At 43.8% G+C, this 20,361-nt stretch overlaps 1 protein-coding gene across 3 annotated transcripts in view; it reads left to right on the forward strand.

The window, feature by feature from the left end:
- SYNPR (synaptoporin) overlaps positions 1–20,361 on the forward strand; it is a 170,989-nt gene that overhangs the window by 110,565 nt on the left and 40,063 nt on the right. For all 3 annotated transcript variants that reach the window (XM_054036361.1, XM_054036360.1, XM_054036362.1), the window contains one exon: positions 17,906–18,030. In XM_054036361.1, coding sequence (XP_053892336.1) covers positions 17,906–18,030 — 125 coding nt within the window. The remainder of the gene's footprint in view (positions 1–17,905; positions 18,031–20,361) is intronic.

The raw sequence follows: 20,361 nt of genomic DNA on the forward strand, positions 1-20,361 counted from the left end.
GATCATTTACCCATTCTGTTTTAACCTGTTCACGTCCTTATTTTCAATTGGATCAGAAAGATCAGCTAAACCCAGCCTTTCTGTGATCGAGATTGTCACATGGCTTGCACTGAGCCCCCAGAGCACCAGGGGCCAGGCTCAGCTCTCCAGAGTTAAGGGAAATGGCCATATCTAAGGCAACTTTCTGGACTCTGCCACATCACTGCCCACAAGCAGCCAACCTCAGAACATTTGCAGACAGAACAAAGACGTATGCAGCTTTGCTGAGACGCTCCCAGGCTGGGCACACTGCTGAGTTGAGGTCTCGCTTGGAATCAAGCTGATCTTGAGTGAATGCAAGGTTCATGTTGGATGTTTTGCACCCCTCTAGATTTAACCTCTCTGGCTTAATAATGGGCATGGTGGCAATAATCTTACAGTGAGCGCCATTCAAACCAACCACACAGGGAGATCCATTCATGAGGGTGGTCTGCGCGGTAGGCATGGTTTTGAGTTGTATTTCGGATTGGAGAGGAACACTTTGCCCTGAGAGGTGTTCTTCTGTAGAGAGCTAAAGGAACGTCAGGGAGTGATGAGACCCTTCTCACAAAGATCTAGGGTCCCAGAAAAGGAGTCAGTGAGTTAGACCCATTGTGTTCACTGTGTGGGGGAGCACTTGGGCCTGCCGTTTGAAATCCTTAACCCTTGTTTGAAAATAGAAGTCCTCAAAATAATGGCGGCATCTGCTTATTTGGCTTTGTACTTGGGGTTTGCTTCAGGGTGTTTATGCATTTACAATCCTATCCTTTTTCTGCACATATACCATCTGTTGACATCAATGGGATATCCATTGATGGCAGCACATTGTCCTTGAGGAGCAATGAACTTGGCTATCAGTTCGAGCAAGAAGAGTATTCTGTTACTCCCTCACTGCCCTTGGACACTTGAAATAACTTCATTGACTGTTCCCAGTCTGGTTTCAGACAGTCAGGGCAGTCTCCTGCATCTCATGTTATTCAGCTATAGGGTGGAATTCAGCTGATCGTAATCGTCTGCTAGAGAACAGCTCTAATTATAGTGGTGGGGGAGTGCTACTATAGTTAAGGTTGCATCACGACATCTCTTTAAGGTCAACCTTTATAAGTCCTCTAATAAAATCAACATTCTTAGTTGGAGTTCCTTGAAATTTGGTGTGCCTCGGGAGGGCTCAGGGTAGGGTTAGTGACCCAAACTTGGAGTCATTTGACTGAAGGGTTCTGGAGATATAACCATTTTAAAAAAAGTTTCTAGTTGTCTTCCCTTCCCCCACTGAGCGAGAGATCAAACTACTGATGAGCTGTGGGACAAACTGGTCGGAGTCGGAGTTTTACCCAAGGTAGTGCATGGCACTCACTAAATCTTTGGGGGACCCAAACTGAAAACTACATTTAATAAAATGTACCTTTTTACACGGTGTATTCGGCAATACAGAAAAATGGTGAGAGGGTTTCCATTCCTGCCATTTTATATGCTTTAAACTAAGCTTGACTCTTAAGTGCTCTAAAATCTGAACGGTTAATCAGATTGCTTTGAAATTTGGAGTATGTCATGGAGGTGTGGGGTAGTGTTTGTGACCCAAAGGTGGGTCATTTCACCCAGGGTTTTCTGAGTTAGAGCCTCCTGCCCCACCAAGTTTACTTTTGCTGCCTGAGACTGTCTACCCTAAAAGGCTGCAACCTGTGCCATTGTAGCACGTCAATGTAGACGCTCACTGCAAGTAATGAGAGGGGTTCTCCCGTCGCTGTAGTTAATCCACCTCCCCAAGAGGGGGTAGCTAGGTTGACAGGAGAATTATTTTGGTAAGCTCATGCTGTCCCACTGGGAGGAGTTAGATCTGTATTGCCGTGTCTCTCGGGGGTGTGGATCGTAAGACTCATGAAAACATTGCCAGAGTTGGTGACCGGGCTGTCACTGGAGGATGAGTGTCACTTGTCAGATTCAGACTGGAAACACAGTGTAAATTTCTAACCATGGCAGTCATTAACTGTAGGAACAATTGACCAAAGATTGGGGTGGATTTTCCATCACTGACCATCACTGGTTTTAAATTGAGGCTGGATGCTTTTCTACCAGTTCTAGGAATTTGGGGACGTTTTCTGACCTGTGTGATACAGGGAGTCACACTAGATGATCACAACAGTCCCTTCTCACCTTGACATCTATGAATCTTGGCAGATATGTCAGGGCTGTTTGGAAGCCTAATTGTTCTAATGATTGTAGAGCATTTTGAGATCTTTAGATGAAAGGGGCTGTACCTACAGTACTATTTGATTAACACAAAGCTATTTACACTGAGGTCATCGTCTGCATTTTTACCTAGTTCTAGATTCCTTGACCCCATATATGTAATTTACAGACATTGTCGTAAGCTTCCTTGATACATGGAAAAAATGTTAAACAATACATTTCTTGATAAATGGGGAAAAAATGGAAAAAAGCAAACAACACCAAGCCACTAAGCTGTCTGACTCAGTAATGCTAACAGCTAAAAGGAAGATATTAGTGGCTTCTAATATGCACTGCCATGGTGGTCTGACAGGACAATAATGAGGTTAATTTCCTCTCACTCATCCAGAAACATCTTTGCTGAAGTATAATTTAAGGTTGCCAATAAGCAATAATTAGATCATAAATAATACGCTGTGATTGAAGGACAGTGGCCTTTCCTGTCATCATAATTTTTTTAGCCCATTGGAACTCTGGGAGTGTTTTTCTTTCTTTCACCCATGGGATGTCTTATAGTCATCAGAGATTAGTAGAGTTGCATTTTCTAGTTAATGTAACACTGCCCATCATTTCTGCCCTGTACATTTGCTGGTATAAAATTTTAACAAAACTGCAAGGTAATGCTGGGCAAGATGAAAAGAAGCTAATGGAGAGAACAAAGAAAAACAGATAATGAAGTGATTCCAGCACCCATTAGGTTCCATTCCCTGGGGACATTAGCTGGCTGGAAATGCCTACCAGACTTTCCAAAAGCACAGTTGTACAACACTAAAGAAACCCACACCGTGGCTGTATTCCCAAAGCTTGGTAGAGCGGCTGTGCCCTCAACCCCCCATTTCTGTCACCCAGATCAGATGCCCAAATTGGGAACTACCTGCATAACTCCCCGTCTTCAAGTGCAGATGCCAGTTTGTGCACAAAAATGTAGGGTTTGGTGGATGGAACTGGCATGCACTCATTCCTGCAGGTGCAACTGCTGCAACCTTGTTTTGGAAACATGGCTCTAGATATGGGAAAACGCTGATAGGGCAAGTAGTGAGTCTAACTTCACTCTGCACTAGTTAGCACTCTCCTTCCTGGATATTAACAAGTGCTTTAGTTAGGCTGTTTTTGTCCGTTCCCAGTAATGGAGCTTCCAGAATTGTTCTTGGTAGATGTAGTCACATTCTTAAGATAATAACAAGAAAATATTTTATTCCATTCTACATTGCCAGGTAAGGTTTGTGAGCAATTTGATACCATTACTCCTCATCCTTTCTTGTAGGATCCTGAATAGTGCTTGGTGCCTCTCCAGCGTTTACAACTTTCAGATATTTACAAACTGCTGTCACATCCAGCTGCCATGCAAGGGATTTGGATTTATGCAAGAAAGGGACATGGATATATTTGGTTTTCATTCAGCCCTTAGCATTGTGCTAGCCATCCACAATCATCATCCTTTACCCTTCTATCGGACTTTTCATTCCAAAGCACCCATGGAGTTTCACAAGCTGTGGATTCAATTCTACCATAATGTGAGATCCCTACGAACACCCCAGAAGGAGAAAACCCTATGCATTAGAAGTAACTTGGATCGCATGCAGCACGGGTCTGTATCTCGTTTTACGTTGCGATCTATAGATAAAAAGCAATCCTTTAAAAAAAAAAAAGAGAGAGAGAGAGAGATCTCCATTTGCAGTTCTGGCTCCAGGAGGTTTGTGACTGGCTGTGAGTGGCCTAGGAAACTTTGCATGTGGTGCATGGGAGGCTAATATCTGGCTAATGTATATGCAGAAGGATGGTGCTACCCATTCAGAGGCCTTTTACCTTTGGCTGCCTACTTGGACAGTTTACAGTCATGAATGTGCATGTAAAATACAACAACAGAAGGTCAGAAGTAACTGCAAATGAGCAAATCTTGCTACTTGGGGGTTGTACTAAAACACCACCCCCAAAATGGCCACGTTGCAGCAGGTTTGGTGGGGTAGAAGGTGCAATATTTCAGACTTGGCCCTAACACAGAGTCCAGCAATGTACATTTATTTTTTTTTTCTTTTGGGTGACTGGTCTAGTACTAGTGCTTGGAAAAGTTTTCAGCTTACAGAATAATTTTACTGCTCCACCAGAGCATTCCTACTCTTGGTGTGCATCAAGACCTCAGGTATTCTGCAGCTAACTGTGCAAATCGCCAACGTTTAACCCTTGCTTTCATCTTTTTTAAAAGAACAGTACACAAGGATGTGCTTGTAATGATTACATGGGAAGAGCTGTAACTTCCACCGTGCTTCATGTCTTGGGGGGGAAAAGAACTTCATTCTTTGAACACTTCAATTCCAACACATTGTGGAATACCCCAGCATAGTTACTAAGTGGAATCACTGTATATGTGGTAGTTATCTCATGTACTCATAAATGTATCTACAATGTGTGTCAATAGATTTGGGTTTTTTGGAAGACTGTGTCTTGGTGTCTGGGTAGAAAGCCACTAATGCAGGAAAGGGAAGGAAATGGAGCACCGAAAATCTTGTAGCTTGTACAAGTCTTTGGGTAACCTGAGCATTTTATGTATGTTATGGAGAGGACTGAAACAGCTTATCGCTTTATACATATTGTGTAATTTAACTCGGTTTGTTTTATGACAGCCTTTAATTTCACTAAGACCAAGAAGCTGTTCTTGGGATATGTTCTAAGTGTGCCTTTATTGTCTGCATATTAACTCTTCTGTGTATACTGTCACATTAGCATTAGCATTCAATTTTGTGGCTGGCCCATCAAATACAGAATGATGAAATATATCTCATTCGCTTACATTACATTTTGAACTTAATAGGAAAAGCAGTACAGAAAGTTCTGTCTGGCCATCTGAAGGAACAATATTCTTTACCTCAAAGGCTGCATATCTAATCTTCTCGTGTACAGCTGGGTTTTCTTTCTATTAAAATATAATGAGACAGGACTAGTAGATCATTCTGTGGGGGAGCTAAATGGGTTTTTTAGAATAATCAATGAAAGATGATCAGGAAAGATGATTTTCTTCAAAGGAAAAGAGAAAATTCTCTCCTTGGGATTAAAGTATAGTAAAGCTAAATTATTGTAACATCTTTCCTCACTTAGACCATCCCCAACTTCAGTCCCATAATCCTTCCATTAAGAACTGAATTAAATATTTTTTTTTCATTTTAAAACGTACAGCACTAAGGGCTGCAGTAAGGGGCAGCCCGTCGTTAGCTCAGAGACAGTATTGTAGTTCCATGCACTGGGGGTGCATTAAGATTACAAAATGGTCCCTCGCCTCAATGGGGATGTAATCTGCACCAGTCCTAATACATCTGTGCTGACTTAGTAGTGCTGGACTGTGTGTTGAAGGAGGGAGGGGTTAAGACTTTACTATATGGGAGGGAGAGAAATAGCCCCTGCAGAAATTGTGCTGTCCCCTACACTGCCGCCTGCAATACAGGTAGCCTGCATGGATGAATAAGTGGGCACTTTTCTCTCCTCTCTGGGCATGAAACATGACTCACTGTTTTGACATAAGGGGCCTTTGACAATGACCATCAGCAGGGTTTGCAGCTGGCAAGTTCTCCCAGCCTTGTGGGGTATCTAGAAGGAAGGGCATCTGCCCTGTTGCACAGCTCCACTGCCCCCTAGAGGTCATGGCTTCTATTAGCTAGGTCCCCCAGCTAGGGAGAGGACCAAGGACATGGGCTACATGTTCACTTGAAGCTAGGGTGTGAGTCCCAGCCCATGTAGACATACTTGTGCTAGCTCGCTAAAAATAGGATAGCCACAGTAGTACAGACAGCAACGAGCCATGGCCCGAGCTAGCCACTCCGAGTATGTATCCATGGGGTCCAGGCAGGCTTCTACTTGCAATGGCTGGTCTTGGCAAGCTACCGCAGCTGCACTCCTATATTTAGTGCACTCGTTCAATGAGAACTAGTGCGAGTATGGCCATGCGAGCAGGGAATCCCACCCCGAGCTCCAAGGGTAGAGGTAACCTAGTTAGTACAGCCCCAAGCTGTATTGAGTTCAGTAGGTTGGCAGGGTTTGCTGCCCTGCTCGGATCCTTGTTGCCCACAGAGCTGCTCCCTCACAAGTGGGGAACCTTGGTTGGACCCCAGGCAGAGGGGGAAGAACGTGCAATGGAGTCAGCTCTTGGAGCACAAAAGGAGTTGAGTTGGGGAGATGTTTCACTAGAGTAGTGCCCACACCAAGCTAAGAGGTATGGGAGACAATCCAGCCCAGTATGGACCTTTTTGTAAGTTCTTGAGCATCTCCTTTGAGATTCGGAGCGCACTCACTTCCCAGTGACCTGGGACTGGGATCTAATGGGAGCTGAGGACACTCAGGATCTGGCTCCATATCATTATCTTGGAATTATGTACTCAAGGCCACTTTAACACGCCCTGGCAGTATAGAGGGGCCTCAACATGTGTGAATTGTAACTTGTTAGTGTGAGAATCAGAATCTGTTTAAATGTACCCTGATGAAACATGACCTTGCTTATCCCACCCTGGGTTAGTATGTGAGAACGACTTACTGAGAGTCCTGGGTCTACAGGAGACTGTGTTACTCTATAGAAAGCACTTCTGTTCTAAAGCCATTGTCCAAGATTCTCAAAAATGACTGATTTCTCGTGCCTCCATTTCTGGATGCTTGGTTTTTTCAGAGGTTGGGTGTCTCACTTTTGGAAAGTCTTAGCCTTTTATTTTAAACCTAACCTAACACATGTTCTAGAGTGGTTTACTATAGTGGTTTTAATGCAGTTCACGCAATAGAATGATCGTAGAAATATAAGACTTGCCAGATGGGATCTGCTAACTGGACAGTCTAATCCAGGATCCTCTCTCTAACAATGGGCAGCACCAGCATTTTCAGAGGAGGGTTCTTGAAACTCTGAAATGGGTCATTATGAAATAAAACAATTGTTTTAGATTTGTGAAGCCCCTGATATTGCAAATTCCCATTAGCATTGGTCTGAGTAACTCTCAACTATTACCAAAACAATTGTCCGTAATGTTGCTGTTTGTTTAAAGATGGCATGCTAAATCCAGGCATTTAGTCGACGGTTGCTGTAACTCTTTATTTCCCACTAGGATAAAAATTATCTCAGCAATCTATGTGGACAACAGGGGGAGGAAGAAAATTCTTACCAATCATCCCCTTCCCAGCACTGAACAAATGTGATCATGTTAGCTAGCTCTAATTTATCAACCAGTCAAGTTTATATAATTAGGAATCCCAAAGTCAATAATCTGATCATCTGCCCTGCTTGTGGGATAAGTGATTCCAGGAAGCACACATCTCAGATTGGCATGGGAAAAGTGCCAGCGTTTAAAAAAAGGAACAGGCAGAGATTTAGATCAGAAGGCGCTCCTTAATCTTTCAACAGTGACGTTTTGGGAGGTCAGTTCTGCTTTAAATGTTTCACCATATATTTGTTCAGTGCTTTTGAATCTTCACATTACTAACTTCAGTTGAATTGTCTTTATATTTACTTTAAACAAATCATAACTTAATCAAGATACACTGTGTGTTATACTGTGTCCTCGGAAAGCTGGGCGGTAGAGCTAAGTGTTTCCAATGCACAAAAGGCAACTTTTTGACCCATATACTCTTCTGACTTATTCTCATGTAGCCCTATTGGAAGGTGTTAGGCAGTACAAAATTTGCCAAACATTTTGCAATCTCTTTATTATAGAGAATTGGGAAAAGGAAATATTTATTTGATCATCATGCCAGAAAGTGTGTTTGTTGTAATACACTTTAAATAGATAAAAATCACTAATTGAAAAGTGCAAATATTTAATATGTTGCTATTAAAAATGGCCTGTGGCCCCTCTTGCTTTCCAGTTTTAAGAAAAGGGGAATCGTGTTGGAAGGTGTTTCATTCAATTTTAGCTCCTTTAGCATAAAGTAAAAGTTTTAAAGGCGAGTCTTGTTATGGTGAAAGTGGTGCCAAAGCTGTACCAGTGTGATCAGAGTTTGTGTGTGGGGGGAACAGCACTTGATGGTTCTCATGACTGTTACTGTAATCTCTGTTTTTCATTTAATTTCAACCTCTGAAGAAGTACCTCTTGGCATAGCTTGATGTGGACCTCATCCAGTTCAGATTAGAGTTCTCAGACAGTGGTCTATAAACCCCTGATCTTAGCAGAGCTCCTCAGAGTAGGAATCCACAGCTTGAAACATTTTGAGAGGCAAGCTATGATCGACTGAAGCGTTGGGAAAGACGGGTGGCCTAGGAACATGCTGTCTAATGAAGAAGAAGGCACTGAATGAAGATGCCAGGGAGCCATTCCTCTCGTCTAGATGAAGCTAAACAACCTTAAGGTCGAATATGAGAGTTTTAGCTTTCCTGGGATAGCAGGAAGGCAAGATTAGCAGATAAAGCTGGAATCTTACCTTTCCACTTGGGAGGAATTTGGGTGTATACAGAGGCCCATTTAATGTGGGCAGGGCTCCATCACTAGACATTGTACCTCACAGAACTGATAAGACCAGTCAAAGTTAGAGCTATCACACGGACTTTTGCATAAAATAAACCTATGTGTGCAAAAAGCCAGTGGTTTATATAAATGTTTCATCAATTTTTAAATGGCAGTTAGCAACCTCATAGGATGTTTTAGCTGCCACGTGCTCTACATAAGCCTTTTAACTTGAGACGCATCAGACATTTTTACATCTAATGGTTCAATGAAAAAAAAGCCCATATAATTCAGCAGACCTTGAAGAAAATTATTTTGAAGCAGGGTAATATATTCCCTCCCCCTCTTTTTTTTAAAACATGGGATGGCAGGATGAGTGAAGGTTGTGTGTGAGGGGGGTCACGTGATAGGGAAATGCTAACTTTCTTACATACTGCTAGGACGTCAGACCTAAATTTTCAATATCTGCCCTCTCTTGCTGTGAATCAAATATTTGAAATTCTGAACTTTCAGAAAGTTTAACTGATTTGCAACTACAAATGTTTGTGTCCCCGAATCAGACTGATCACCATCTGATATCTGTCATTGCACTGGCAAATAATATTTCTGAGTATTATGTAAATCTGAGTGCCGTGGATTGCAGGAGCAAAATTAGAGGCTGGATTGTCCTCCTGTTGAAGATATGGTCTGATCTCAGAATAGAAGAAAACTCTAAGTGCTTCCAATTGATCCAAGTAAATGAGCTGTTGAACCCTGGCATCTCCTATGCTTGGCCTAATGCAACTGTTAGAAGTCAATGGTCTGTTGTGTGGTTTTCCACCCACAGCAATTAGTAACAAATGGATCTTTAAAAGATGGAGTAAAATGAGTTCTGGAAGTGTATTGTGCATTACAGACTATTCACGAGGCACCGGATGTTTATCCGTTTTACATAGTGTCATAACACTTTCCAGGGATAACATAAGATAGTCACTACCTGGAGATTTTTACAATGGAGTTTACACAGGTGAAGGCCTCAGATTGTGGAGAGAGTGAGGGGGTGACAAAGGAAAGGGGAGGCTCATAAAAGAGCATGTACTAACCACCACCTCGCTGAGTGTCAGAGATGTGCTGCTTTTTGAAAGGGGCAAGCAGTATGGTCTTGTGGTTAAGACACTGAACTGGGATTTGGCGGCTCCAGGTTCAGTTGTTGCTCTGCCACAGACTTCCTGCGTGACCTTGGGCAAATCACTCAATCTTTCTGTTCCTCGGTTCTCCATCTGTGAAATGGGGATAATATGTGCAGTGCCTTGCACAGTAAGGCCCTGATCTCATTTAGGGTTCATGAATGCGACTGTAATACAAATAATTTCTCCTTGGAATAAGTGGGCTAGTGGTGCGTGGCATGGCATATTATACTTACAGACACTGAGGAGTGTGGGAAATACCACCCATCGAGGCCATGCTCTCTGTGGCATGCAATAACTGACTTTCCTAAGGGCTTTAGTCTAATTCTGGTTGCTGAGCTTGGTGCGTGGGTGCTGGGTGGTGTTTGGTGGCCTGTGAGATAGTGGAGGTGATCTGGTGGCCCCTTCTGGCCTTAAACTCTAGGACACAGTCAATGTACATGGTCTCCCATTCGGTCAACGGTGCTCTGGCACCCTCCCCAGCAGTGGCAGCATGGCTGAACGAGGCCAGGCTCCCTCTCAGTCTGATGCCCAGGCCCCCTCAAGGGCAGCTCCTGCTCACTTGTGCTGTCCCGAGAAGGGAACATTTTTGACACAGGGCAGCTGTTCCCCTGACTCCTCCTCCCTCCTGCTGCTCATGGCTTCTTCAGCCACAAGGAGCTAAAGCGGTCACGTAAGAGAATGTGACTCTCCCTAATATGCCCAAGCGGGAAACTTAAGGCAATGACCTCCCCACCGGTGTGGCCATGGGCCAGGCCCTGTGTAGTGCAGCATTCTGGCTGCTCCTTCACACACAGCAACTGGGGAGGAGGCGGAGAGTTGCCAGAAATGGGTGGAGCCTCATCTCTGCCTCATCTCTCCCTGTCATCAACCATTGGACGGAGTGGGCACAAACTGAGCAGTAAGCCACCCCCTTTGTACTCAGTGATTAGACGGTGTGTGACCCTCAGAGTTACTGTTCCTCCTGGAGCAGTGCTGCTCCCCCGTCGCTTCTTGCTCAGGGCTGGGCCTACGGACCCAGTCTAGTCCCTAGTGGCTCATGGCAGCTGTGTAGTCGGAAGAAGATTTATTTAATTTTAAGAGGAAATATGGTGTGCATTCATGGCACAGATGGGGACATCGGTACGTGTGGCTTTATGGGTAGGAAGTAAACAGGAGCATAATGAAACATGACTTTTGACAATAAACTTTTCAATTTCAGAGGGGCCAAGTTCAATAAAATTATTTTCCAGATGGAGTTTTTATTGAATCTGGCCCATCAAGTTCCCATTGCGGGGTTTCCAGCTGCAGTTTACACAAATCTACCTATAGTAAAATACAGTATCCCTGCAAAATTACAGCACAGGCAAAACCAATTGACAGTCTAAAGCAGTGAAAGCAAAAAGGGAGCCTGGACAAAGAAGTATTGCTTGAACAAAAAGAAAACAATGCTTACAAGTTTGCCATGAAACCCAGGGGGAAATATCCATTGTCGACAGCCTCTGTTCTTCCCGTCTGCCATGTGACATGTAGAGCTTCCCCAAAAAGTGCTGTTTGTGTATTTCCTGCTGCTGCCACCAGACCAGCTGTGCTTTTGTTAGCTTCTATCAATTCAAAGTGTTAGCGATCGATGACCCTCCCACAGCAAGAGACAAAGCAATAGGCAGTGTCAGGACAAGCCCCAGGTTTTGTGGAGCCTTCTGTAAAGTCAGACATGCAGAGCCCTTTCCAGCCGTCTTTTCACCTGTAGCCGGGAGCCCACATCCATATCCTCCCCCAGGCTTCTGAGAAAGCCCAGAAGACGGCTGGATGTGACAAACAGACATGGGAACTGGCCTGCAGTGTTAGGCTGTGGCATTGGACCACGGCTGGAAAAGGAATTTAAAGAGGCTGCACAAATTCAGAGGTAGCCTAGACTGACTCGCCCACTGAAGAGAAGATGTCAAAACAGGAGAGGAGAGAGCGTAGAGGAAAAGGAAAGTTACTGCTCCCTCCTGAGTAGTAACAACTGTGGTTGTGGCAAATTCTTTATGAAGAGATGGATAGTTTTGTAGCTCCCAAGGCCAGAAGCAGGGCCGGCTCCAGGCACCAGCTTGCTCAGCTTGGGGCGGCAGATTGTTCGAGGCGGCATTCGGACGTGTTTTTTTTTTTTGTTCCGCTCCGGCCGCCCTGTAGGGGGCGGCGGCGCAGAGAACCAGAGCGCCCTGCAGGGCAGTCCTCTTCCTTCCCTCCCCGCCGACTGGAGCGGAGCCCTAGTGGCAGGAGGCGGCGCAGCGGAAGGGGCCGCGTGGCAGCGCCCCCGCTGTAGCCCTGGCCGCCCCCTTTTCTCTCTCTCCCGCCTGCTCCCTCTCCTTCCTCCCCCCGCCCCCAGCCAGTCCCCCTGAACCTGCGCTCCGGCCGCGCCGCAGGTTTTTTTTTTTGCTTGGGGCGGCCAAAAAGCCAGAGCCGGGCCTGGCCAGAAGGAACCATTGTGATCATCTAGTCAGACCTCCTGTAGAACACAGGCCATAGAACTTCCCCAAAATGATTCCTAGAGCCGATCCTTTAGAAAAACATCCAATTGTGATTTAAAAATGGTCAGTGACCTTGGTAAAGTGTTCCAATGGTTAATTATGCTCCCTGTTAAAAATGTACACCTTATTTCCAGTCTGAATATGTCTCGCTTGAACTTCCAGCCATTGGATTGTGTTAGATCTTTTGTCTGTTGGACTGAAGAGCCCATTATGAAGTATTTCCTCCCCTGTAGATACTTATAGGCTGTCATCAAGTCGCCCCTGGATTAAAAGGGGCTCCTTGAGTTTAAATGGCATAGGTGTGTACTATCTTATAAAGCTTTAGCAAAACAGAAGTACCTTCAATGTGTACATTTCTTTGAACCCCGGGCCCCAAATACAGAGCAGCCCAGCTGCCAGGGAACTGGAGGAGATGCTACTGTGTATTTATAGCAGGGCTATCTCTTCCTGCACGCCTTTCGCTCCCTCTTTCTTTATTATGGTCTATTCATCTTTGGGGCCCCCTGCATATCTGCAAAATAGTTGCATTTGCAACTCCATTAATTAGGCCTGAAAGCTGCTCTGCTCTGGTATTTCCCATTCTCCTTAAATAGATTGTTTTCTGCCTTTCGCTCCCTCTTTCTTTATTATGGTCTATTCATCTTTGGGGCCCCCTGCATATCTGCAAAATAGTTGCATTTGCAACTCCATTAATTAGGCCTGAAAGCTGCTCTGCTCTGGTATTTCCCATTCTCCTTAAATAGATTGTTTTCTGACTTTGCCTTTACAAATTAAAACAGAATGATTAATACCAATTTTCATTGCGATTCTGTACAGAATTCAATTCGTTCCAAGTGCAGAATAACTCCTGTTTACAAAGGAAATGGTTGAGCTTCATTTACTATCAAGGCCTATTATTCGAGTTACGGTAGCAACATTTATAGTTTCGAGATAAATATTTAACAAGCTAAAACACAGCGAATCTCAGCTTTTACCTGCTTAGGTTTTTAGCCACCTGACATTTAAAAAGTGATTGAATAAATGTTGTATTACGCCTTTCTATTACTGTGGTTCATTATTCAGAACATAGTGGCAGCTGGAGGCCACTATCAGGGCTCCATTAGACGAGGTGCTTTAACGAAAAAGACTGTTCCTGCCCCAAAACATTTATAATGTTGCATCAAGAGATAGGAGGGGGGTAAGAGAACTGCAGGGGGGATGGCGGGTAATGGCGGCATATGCTAATGTTGTACAGTAAACAGTAGTTGTTCATCACTAGCCTATCTGGGGTTCTGTAGGCATTGTAGCAGAGGGAACTCTGCCCAAAAGGAAGTGAATTGATAATATTGTTTTAAAATTATCTTCTTATCTACGGCATTTATATGGTCCCATAAGCTTAGTGTCTGAACGTCCCATAATCTTTCTAATCTGTGTTTATTCGACATTGGTGAGGCCTCATCTGGAGTACTGTGTCCGGTTTTGGGCCCCACACTACAAGAAGGATGTGGAAAAATTGGAAAGAGTCCAGCGGAGGGCAACAAAAATGATTAGGGGTCTGGAGCACATGACTTATGAGGAGAGGCTGAGGGAACTGGGATTGTTTAGTCTCCAGAAGAGAAGAATGAGGGGGGATTTGATAGCAGCCTTCAACTACCTGAAGGGGGGTTCCAAAGAGGATGGAGCTCGGCTGTTCTCAGTGGTGGCAGATGACAGAACAAGGAGCAATGGTCTCAAGTTGCAGTGGGGGAGGTCCAGGTTGGATATCAGGAAAAACTATTTCACTAGGAGGGTGGTGAAACACTGGAATGCGTTACCTAGGGAAGTGGTGGAGTCTCCTTCCTTGGAGGTTTTTAAGGCCCAGCTTGACAAAGCCCTGGCTGGGATGATTTAGCTGGGAATTGGTCCTGCTTTGAGCAGGGGGTTGGACTAGATGACCTCTTGAGGTCCCTTCCAACTCTGATATTCTATGATTCTATGATAATGTATTTATCTTCACAGCAACCCTGTAAGGCTGGGAAATGTCATTATCCCCCTTTTACAGATGGGGAGCCAAGACAGAGGAGCCAAGGGCCAGATTTTTAAATGTAGATGTTTAGTGGGATTTTCAAAAGTGCCTAGGCATCTAACTCCCACTGATTTCAAGCTTTCTGAATAGGGCCTGTCTGTCCTTTGTGTCTTGTACCGGCAGGGCCAAGGGCACTGCTGGCATGTAACAAGTACTGAATAATGCTGTGGGGAAAGGGAAGAACCTAGTGTCTGCTAGCCGTGGGATACCTGTGAATGAGTGTTACGGGTGCCCCTCTGTGCACAGTCCACCGAAGATAGGAGCCTGCTACAAGCCCAGCTAGGGAGCCCTGGCTCTTCAGTGCAAACTAATGCAGCTCGTGGTTTTCATTCTGGAGGCCCCTTGTTCAGTCCCTGTTGTGGTGGCCAAGATGGTGGCCCTCACACTGGCATGAAGAGAATGTCTCATCCCCCTTCATTGTTGGGACTCCGTTCTAACAGTGGTCATTGCAAATTTACTGGAAGGCCACCTGCTATAGCTGGGGATTTTATGTTTTGATTTGGCTTTAAACTCTTTCTCTGGATTTTAATGATCATTGCCCCTTCTAAATTTTCCTTTCAGCTCCCACGCATCGCTGACTGAAATCCCACTAGGATTTAAGTAGAAGTGTGTTGTATAGATGCTGTCATGTGGGGAGTCAGGCCTTACTTATTATTTCTATTGGGATAGCGCCTAAAGACTACAATCAGGGCTCCGTTGTACTGTGCAAATGAACAATACAAAGTCTCCGCCCTAGAGAGCTCTCACTTTAAGAGTGGTAAGCCTTCACACTAGGTTTGTTGGGAGGCTAGACCCATTATGCTGGGCCCAGGGCAAATTCATAACATGGGCCCCCATCCCACACAGATAGAACATAAGAACAGCCCTGCTGGATCAGACCAATGGTCCATCCAGCCCAGTATCCTGTCTTCCAACAGCGGCCAATGCCAGGTGCGCCAGAGGGAATGAACAGAACAGGTGATCATCAAGTGATCCATCCCCTGTCGCCCATTCCCAGCTTCTGGCAATCAGAGGCTAGGGACACCCAGAGCATGGGGTTGTGTCCCTGACCATGTTGGCTAATAGCCATTGATGGACCTGTCCTCCATGAAAACCTACTCCGATTATATAAATAACATTGAATCAAACTCAAATGGCTACAATTTGGCCAGAATTTTTTTTCTTATGGGATGGGCTTGTGGCTTTCTGGCTAACTGCCCCCTTTGGACCAGGCCCTGATAGTGTACCCATTCCTCCCCCGATTCTACTTGGAGCCTGCGGCTAGACAGTCTTGTCCCTCTCCGTCCTTTAGGCCTGGTTCTACATGAGTTGGGCTGACTCCATGGATGGGGGGCCCCACATGGCACACACATCACTTCAGGGGAACGTGACGGGTCAGGTTCCTGTCAATCATTTGGAGAGACTGAAGTGGCTACGTTGTTCCTAACAGGGATCTCCAAATTGGAACTGGAGTCTACCCCTGTCTCCATGGTGACGACGGCGGGAAACAAGCGGAAGTTCACAGGCCCTCTGCAGTCCCCTCCCCCATCCATGCCTAGGTGCCATAGCTCATTTTGTTTTTATTAGATTGGGGCCCCAGTGCCCACCCTCCTCTTTCCTCCCGTAGGAGTGACACATCTGCCCTGGCTTCAATGGAGAAAGGAGAGGGGGGAGCAAGATTCATAGAGGGCTGCTGGGGGAATGGGTCACGATCACCATCTGCCATCGCACCCCTAAGTCTCCTACAGTGCAGTGTTAGTCAGTCCATCCATCCGTCCAGTGTAGATCTGACATATCTGACTGCAAGGAGTTACCTGCTCTTACTGCCACGTCACAAAGACCTAGGATTGGACCCTACATATCTTCCCGCCATTAAGCACAAAGTATTACTTATGTGGGAAAAGGCCAGCATATCCAACTGTCTAGCAGCCAGTCTCTCCCATTGTCACTGACCTCGTACTTCTGCGCTGTTCCTCTCCACTTGCTGTTCCTCTCGTGTTGAGTGCTTCCTTCCCGTACAATCTCAAGTGCCCGTACAAACGCTGTGGCCTGGCTTTGTTCTGGGTCACCCCCAGCAAATCATCTTGCGCCAGCAAAAAGCGTTTTCCATTCCAAATGCTCAGGAACAGGCCAGGTAACCTGGCAACAGCTGGCAAAAATATACATGTATATTAAGGAAACCTGAAGACAGAGGAGGATAATGCATCTCCCAGTATGGCTGTGATTGTGCCATGAAGTGGAGTGGTTGGTGGGGTGAAGGTGTACAGCTGTTATTGACAGCACTTGTTAGGGTCTTGTGCCATGGATGGGGTTACAGTATGCTCTAGTTTTCTGTTTCCTGTCTCTCCGTCTTTAATACAGCAGTTCTTTCATTCTGCCTCAAATTTACTGTTCCTGTTGCTGCTCACATCTGTCCCTTCAGTGCTTCAGGACAGGCTCTGCTTTACATGACGTGTGTGTGCTATGCTTGTATTCCTCCTTCGTCACTGACCCATCGTTTATTTCATTGTTAATATGAACATGACCTAATCTAGACAGCCAAATTCCACTCTCATTGACACTAGTGTAGATCTGGAGTAATTCCATTAAAATGACTGGAATGACTCCAGATTTATACTGGTGCGAGTCAGAACAAAATTTGGCCCAGTGTATGATTTTTTTTAAAAAAAAATTTATAGAAGTTACAAAAATAGAATCAAGTGCCTGACCCATGTCCATGTCAAGTTTTGGTTTTGCAAAGCGTCTTAAATGGACAACTGCAAAACCAATGCCAGCTTTGTCCTCCTGTTTTTAAAACAGAGATAGAACAAAAAAGAAAAACAATAGCGCTACCACCTCCGCCATACAATATGCACGCGTCTTTGGGAATTAAGACGAAGTTGAACCTGGATTTGAACCACCTTAATTTTTGCCCAGGCCTAGTTGGACGGTTGAATTTATTCTGTAACTTGCTTTGCTTTCCTTTGACTTTAGTATTGATTTATTGCATCTGCTCATCTGTCTAAGATTACAATAATGATTCCAAAAACTAATGAATAGTGTTAGTCTTTTATTCAAAGTCATATGTGGCCTCATTAAAATCTAATGAAGGATAATGTGATAACATATTTTGCATGTTGTGTCAATATATCTACATGAACCATGTGTCTGCCTTTGTGTCACTCCTTCGAAATCCCTATACTGGCTCCTTATAACATTTTGCAGTGATTTTACTTGCATTTAAAGATTTCAAATGGTCCATTGTACTTGGTCAATCTTCACTCTTTCTCCATATGTTCCTAGTCTAAACTAAGGTCTAAATTGCCTGGTTGTAATTTTTGGCACTGAGAGCAAGAGCAGCTTATAATTATGCCTCTTAATTATGGAATTCACTTCCTATTACTATTCGGAATAACCAGTCTGTTTGTATTAAAACCCAGCTCGAAGTAGTAATTGTTCTTGACCACTCTGCATTATTGATAATGTGAGGGAGTTACTTGGGCAGCGACCTCTGACTCAGTCAAGAAAACTGCTGTATAGATACATTTGTTCTTGTCACTGATGTAAAATTAAAATGTCATTTGTTTTTGACAGCTTTTTGCAATCTTTGCATTTGCAACATGCGGTGGTTATTCTGGAGGCCTGCGGCTCAGCGTGGACTGTGCAAACAAGTCAGAGAGCGACCTCAGCATTGACATAGCCTTTGCCTATCCTTTCAGGTAATCCATTTTGGTTCTTGACCGTTCATATTCAGAGATGCAGCTTACCTGGGGCCTGATCTGAATCCCACCCTCAACAGTGGGAAGACTCTTATTGAGACTTTCAAGTTGCAGTGGGGGAGGTCGAGGTTGGATGTTAGTGAAACACTATTTCACTAGGAGGGTGGTGAAGCACTGGAATGGGTTACCTAGGGAGGTGGTGGAATCACCATCCTTAGAGGTTTTTAAGGCCCGGCTTGACAAAGCTCTGATTGGGATGATTTCGTTGGGGATTGGTCCTGCTTTGAGCAGGGGATTGGACTAGGTGACCTCCTGAGGTCTCTTCCAACCCTGATATTCTATGATTCTATGATTACAATGGGCTTTGGATCGGGCACCTCTTTCAGAAAGTTTTGGACAATAAGGGTAGCATTTTCAGAAGCACTTAAGTGACTGAACTTAAGAGCCTTAAGACTCACTGAAAAATCAATGGGGCTTATGCTCCAAAGGGCCACATTTTCAAAGGTATTTAGGTGCCTAAATGCAATTTTCAAAAGCACTTAAACAGGTTATTCTAATGGAAGTTAGGTGCTTGGGTACTTCTGACAACCCCATTAGGCATCTCATGCATCTTTAGGCATCTAAAATCTGGCCCTAAATCCCTTTTGAAAATGTGATTTAGGCTCCCTAATCACTTTTATATTTAGGGCAAGATTTTAAAAAATATCTGAGGAAGAAGGTGGGTGAGAGAATCTTTTTATTGGACCAGAAGAGACAGAGGCAAGTTTTTGAGCTACACTGAGCCGAAGAAGACCTTTATGTAGCTTGAAAGCTTGAAAGCTTTTGCCACCAACAGAAATTGGTCCAATAAAATATCTCACCCACATTCTTTCTCTTATATCCTGAGACCAACACAGCTACAATAACACTGCAAACTCTAAGCCGAAGAAAGACATAGTGGGGCAAAAAAAAGTTTAAAATTGAAAAAATGCACTTGCTGCTAAGGATTCTAATTCTATACAACTTTGAGTGAAAATGACACCCCCAACATCACTTTTAAAATATGAATGAGGTCCACTCTAGGAACCTGTACTGCATTTCTGTACAACTATACTCTTCAAGAAATCTTGAGATGACAAAAGAAAAATGAAGAATGTGTAGCCCAGTCTCAAATTAAGTACACCATGACCCTATCTGAAATTGGTTTATTGCTTCTAGAAATCATATTCTGTTTTGCTTATGATTTCATTATGCATAGACCAGAAAGAATGTGTTTGCCTTTAGAGCACTAACTGAAATATAACATCTTCCAAACTATGCACATTGCTGGTGATTTCTTGAATTGCTGTTAATTTATGGTATATTTATATTACTCTAAAGAATCATATTTCCTTTATACAAATGGGTATTTTTATTTTACTATTCTGCACAGCTTTTAACATCTCTTTAGTATGCATGAGATGGACTTTGCAAATTGAGTTATGTGAATTTATAATGTGATTCGCTTTCAAATAGGTCATTTCACCAGCATTTATTATAGAAGTATCTGTAGTAAAGAGCTTTTAATTTAAATTATTATAAAACATTATTTTATTTTAAAAGTTGTTAACACTAAATGGTCATTAAGTATCGATTGGCACTATACAAGGAATGCAGAGTATTGCTTTGGGAAGAAAACAACCAGGTATATGGTATTATTGTTCATTAGGAAATGGCAACTAATTTGCAAATAACTACTGAGTAATTTCTAACAAATATGAAGGACAACTTGTCTATAGGATGCCGCTGAAGCAAGGAAATCTAACAGAATTACTTAAATTATAGGACTTACAGGTGTATAGTTCCACATCAGAAGGGAGATATTATTTATCAAAAGAGAATCTTAGGACAGATACTGAAGATGCTCAAAGTGTTTTTGCAAATAAGACACTTGTGTGCAAAGATCAAGTATCTGCATGCATAAATTAGGTACTCAGAAATGTACGCACACAGTTTCATCTACTAACTTTGAAAATCTGTCCCTGTGCTTCCACTGGAAGTCAGTTATCTTTCACTTAACTAGTTTTCCTGTTATGCCTGTTATTCACAAGTGTTTCCTTTCTCCATTCTCTTTAATGCTCATGTCAAGTGATGAGATAAGGTGCCTTTGTACAGGCTGGCTAATGCAACTCTTGAAGCAATGGCAAGCAATCTGCTGTCTGAGCTTTCACTTATTTTCAAGGCTCTTTCTTCCATTCTCTGGCAAACCTGATTCTGCAGTTTGATCTACACAGGCAGAACTCTGACCACTAACTTCTGTGGGACTCAGTAGGGGTCCACCCATTCAGATCTTATTTCGGGATCCCTAACCTG

Source organism: Malaclemys terrapin, chromosome 7 (genome assembly GCF_027887155.1).
Source record: "Malaclemys terrapin pileata isolate rMalTer1 chromosome 7, rMalTer1.hap1, whole genome shotgun sequence".
Taxonomy (NCBI): domain Eukaryota; kingdom Metazoa; phylum Chordata; order Testudines; family Emydidae; genus Malaclemys; species Malaclemys terrapin.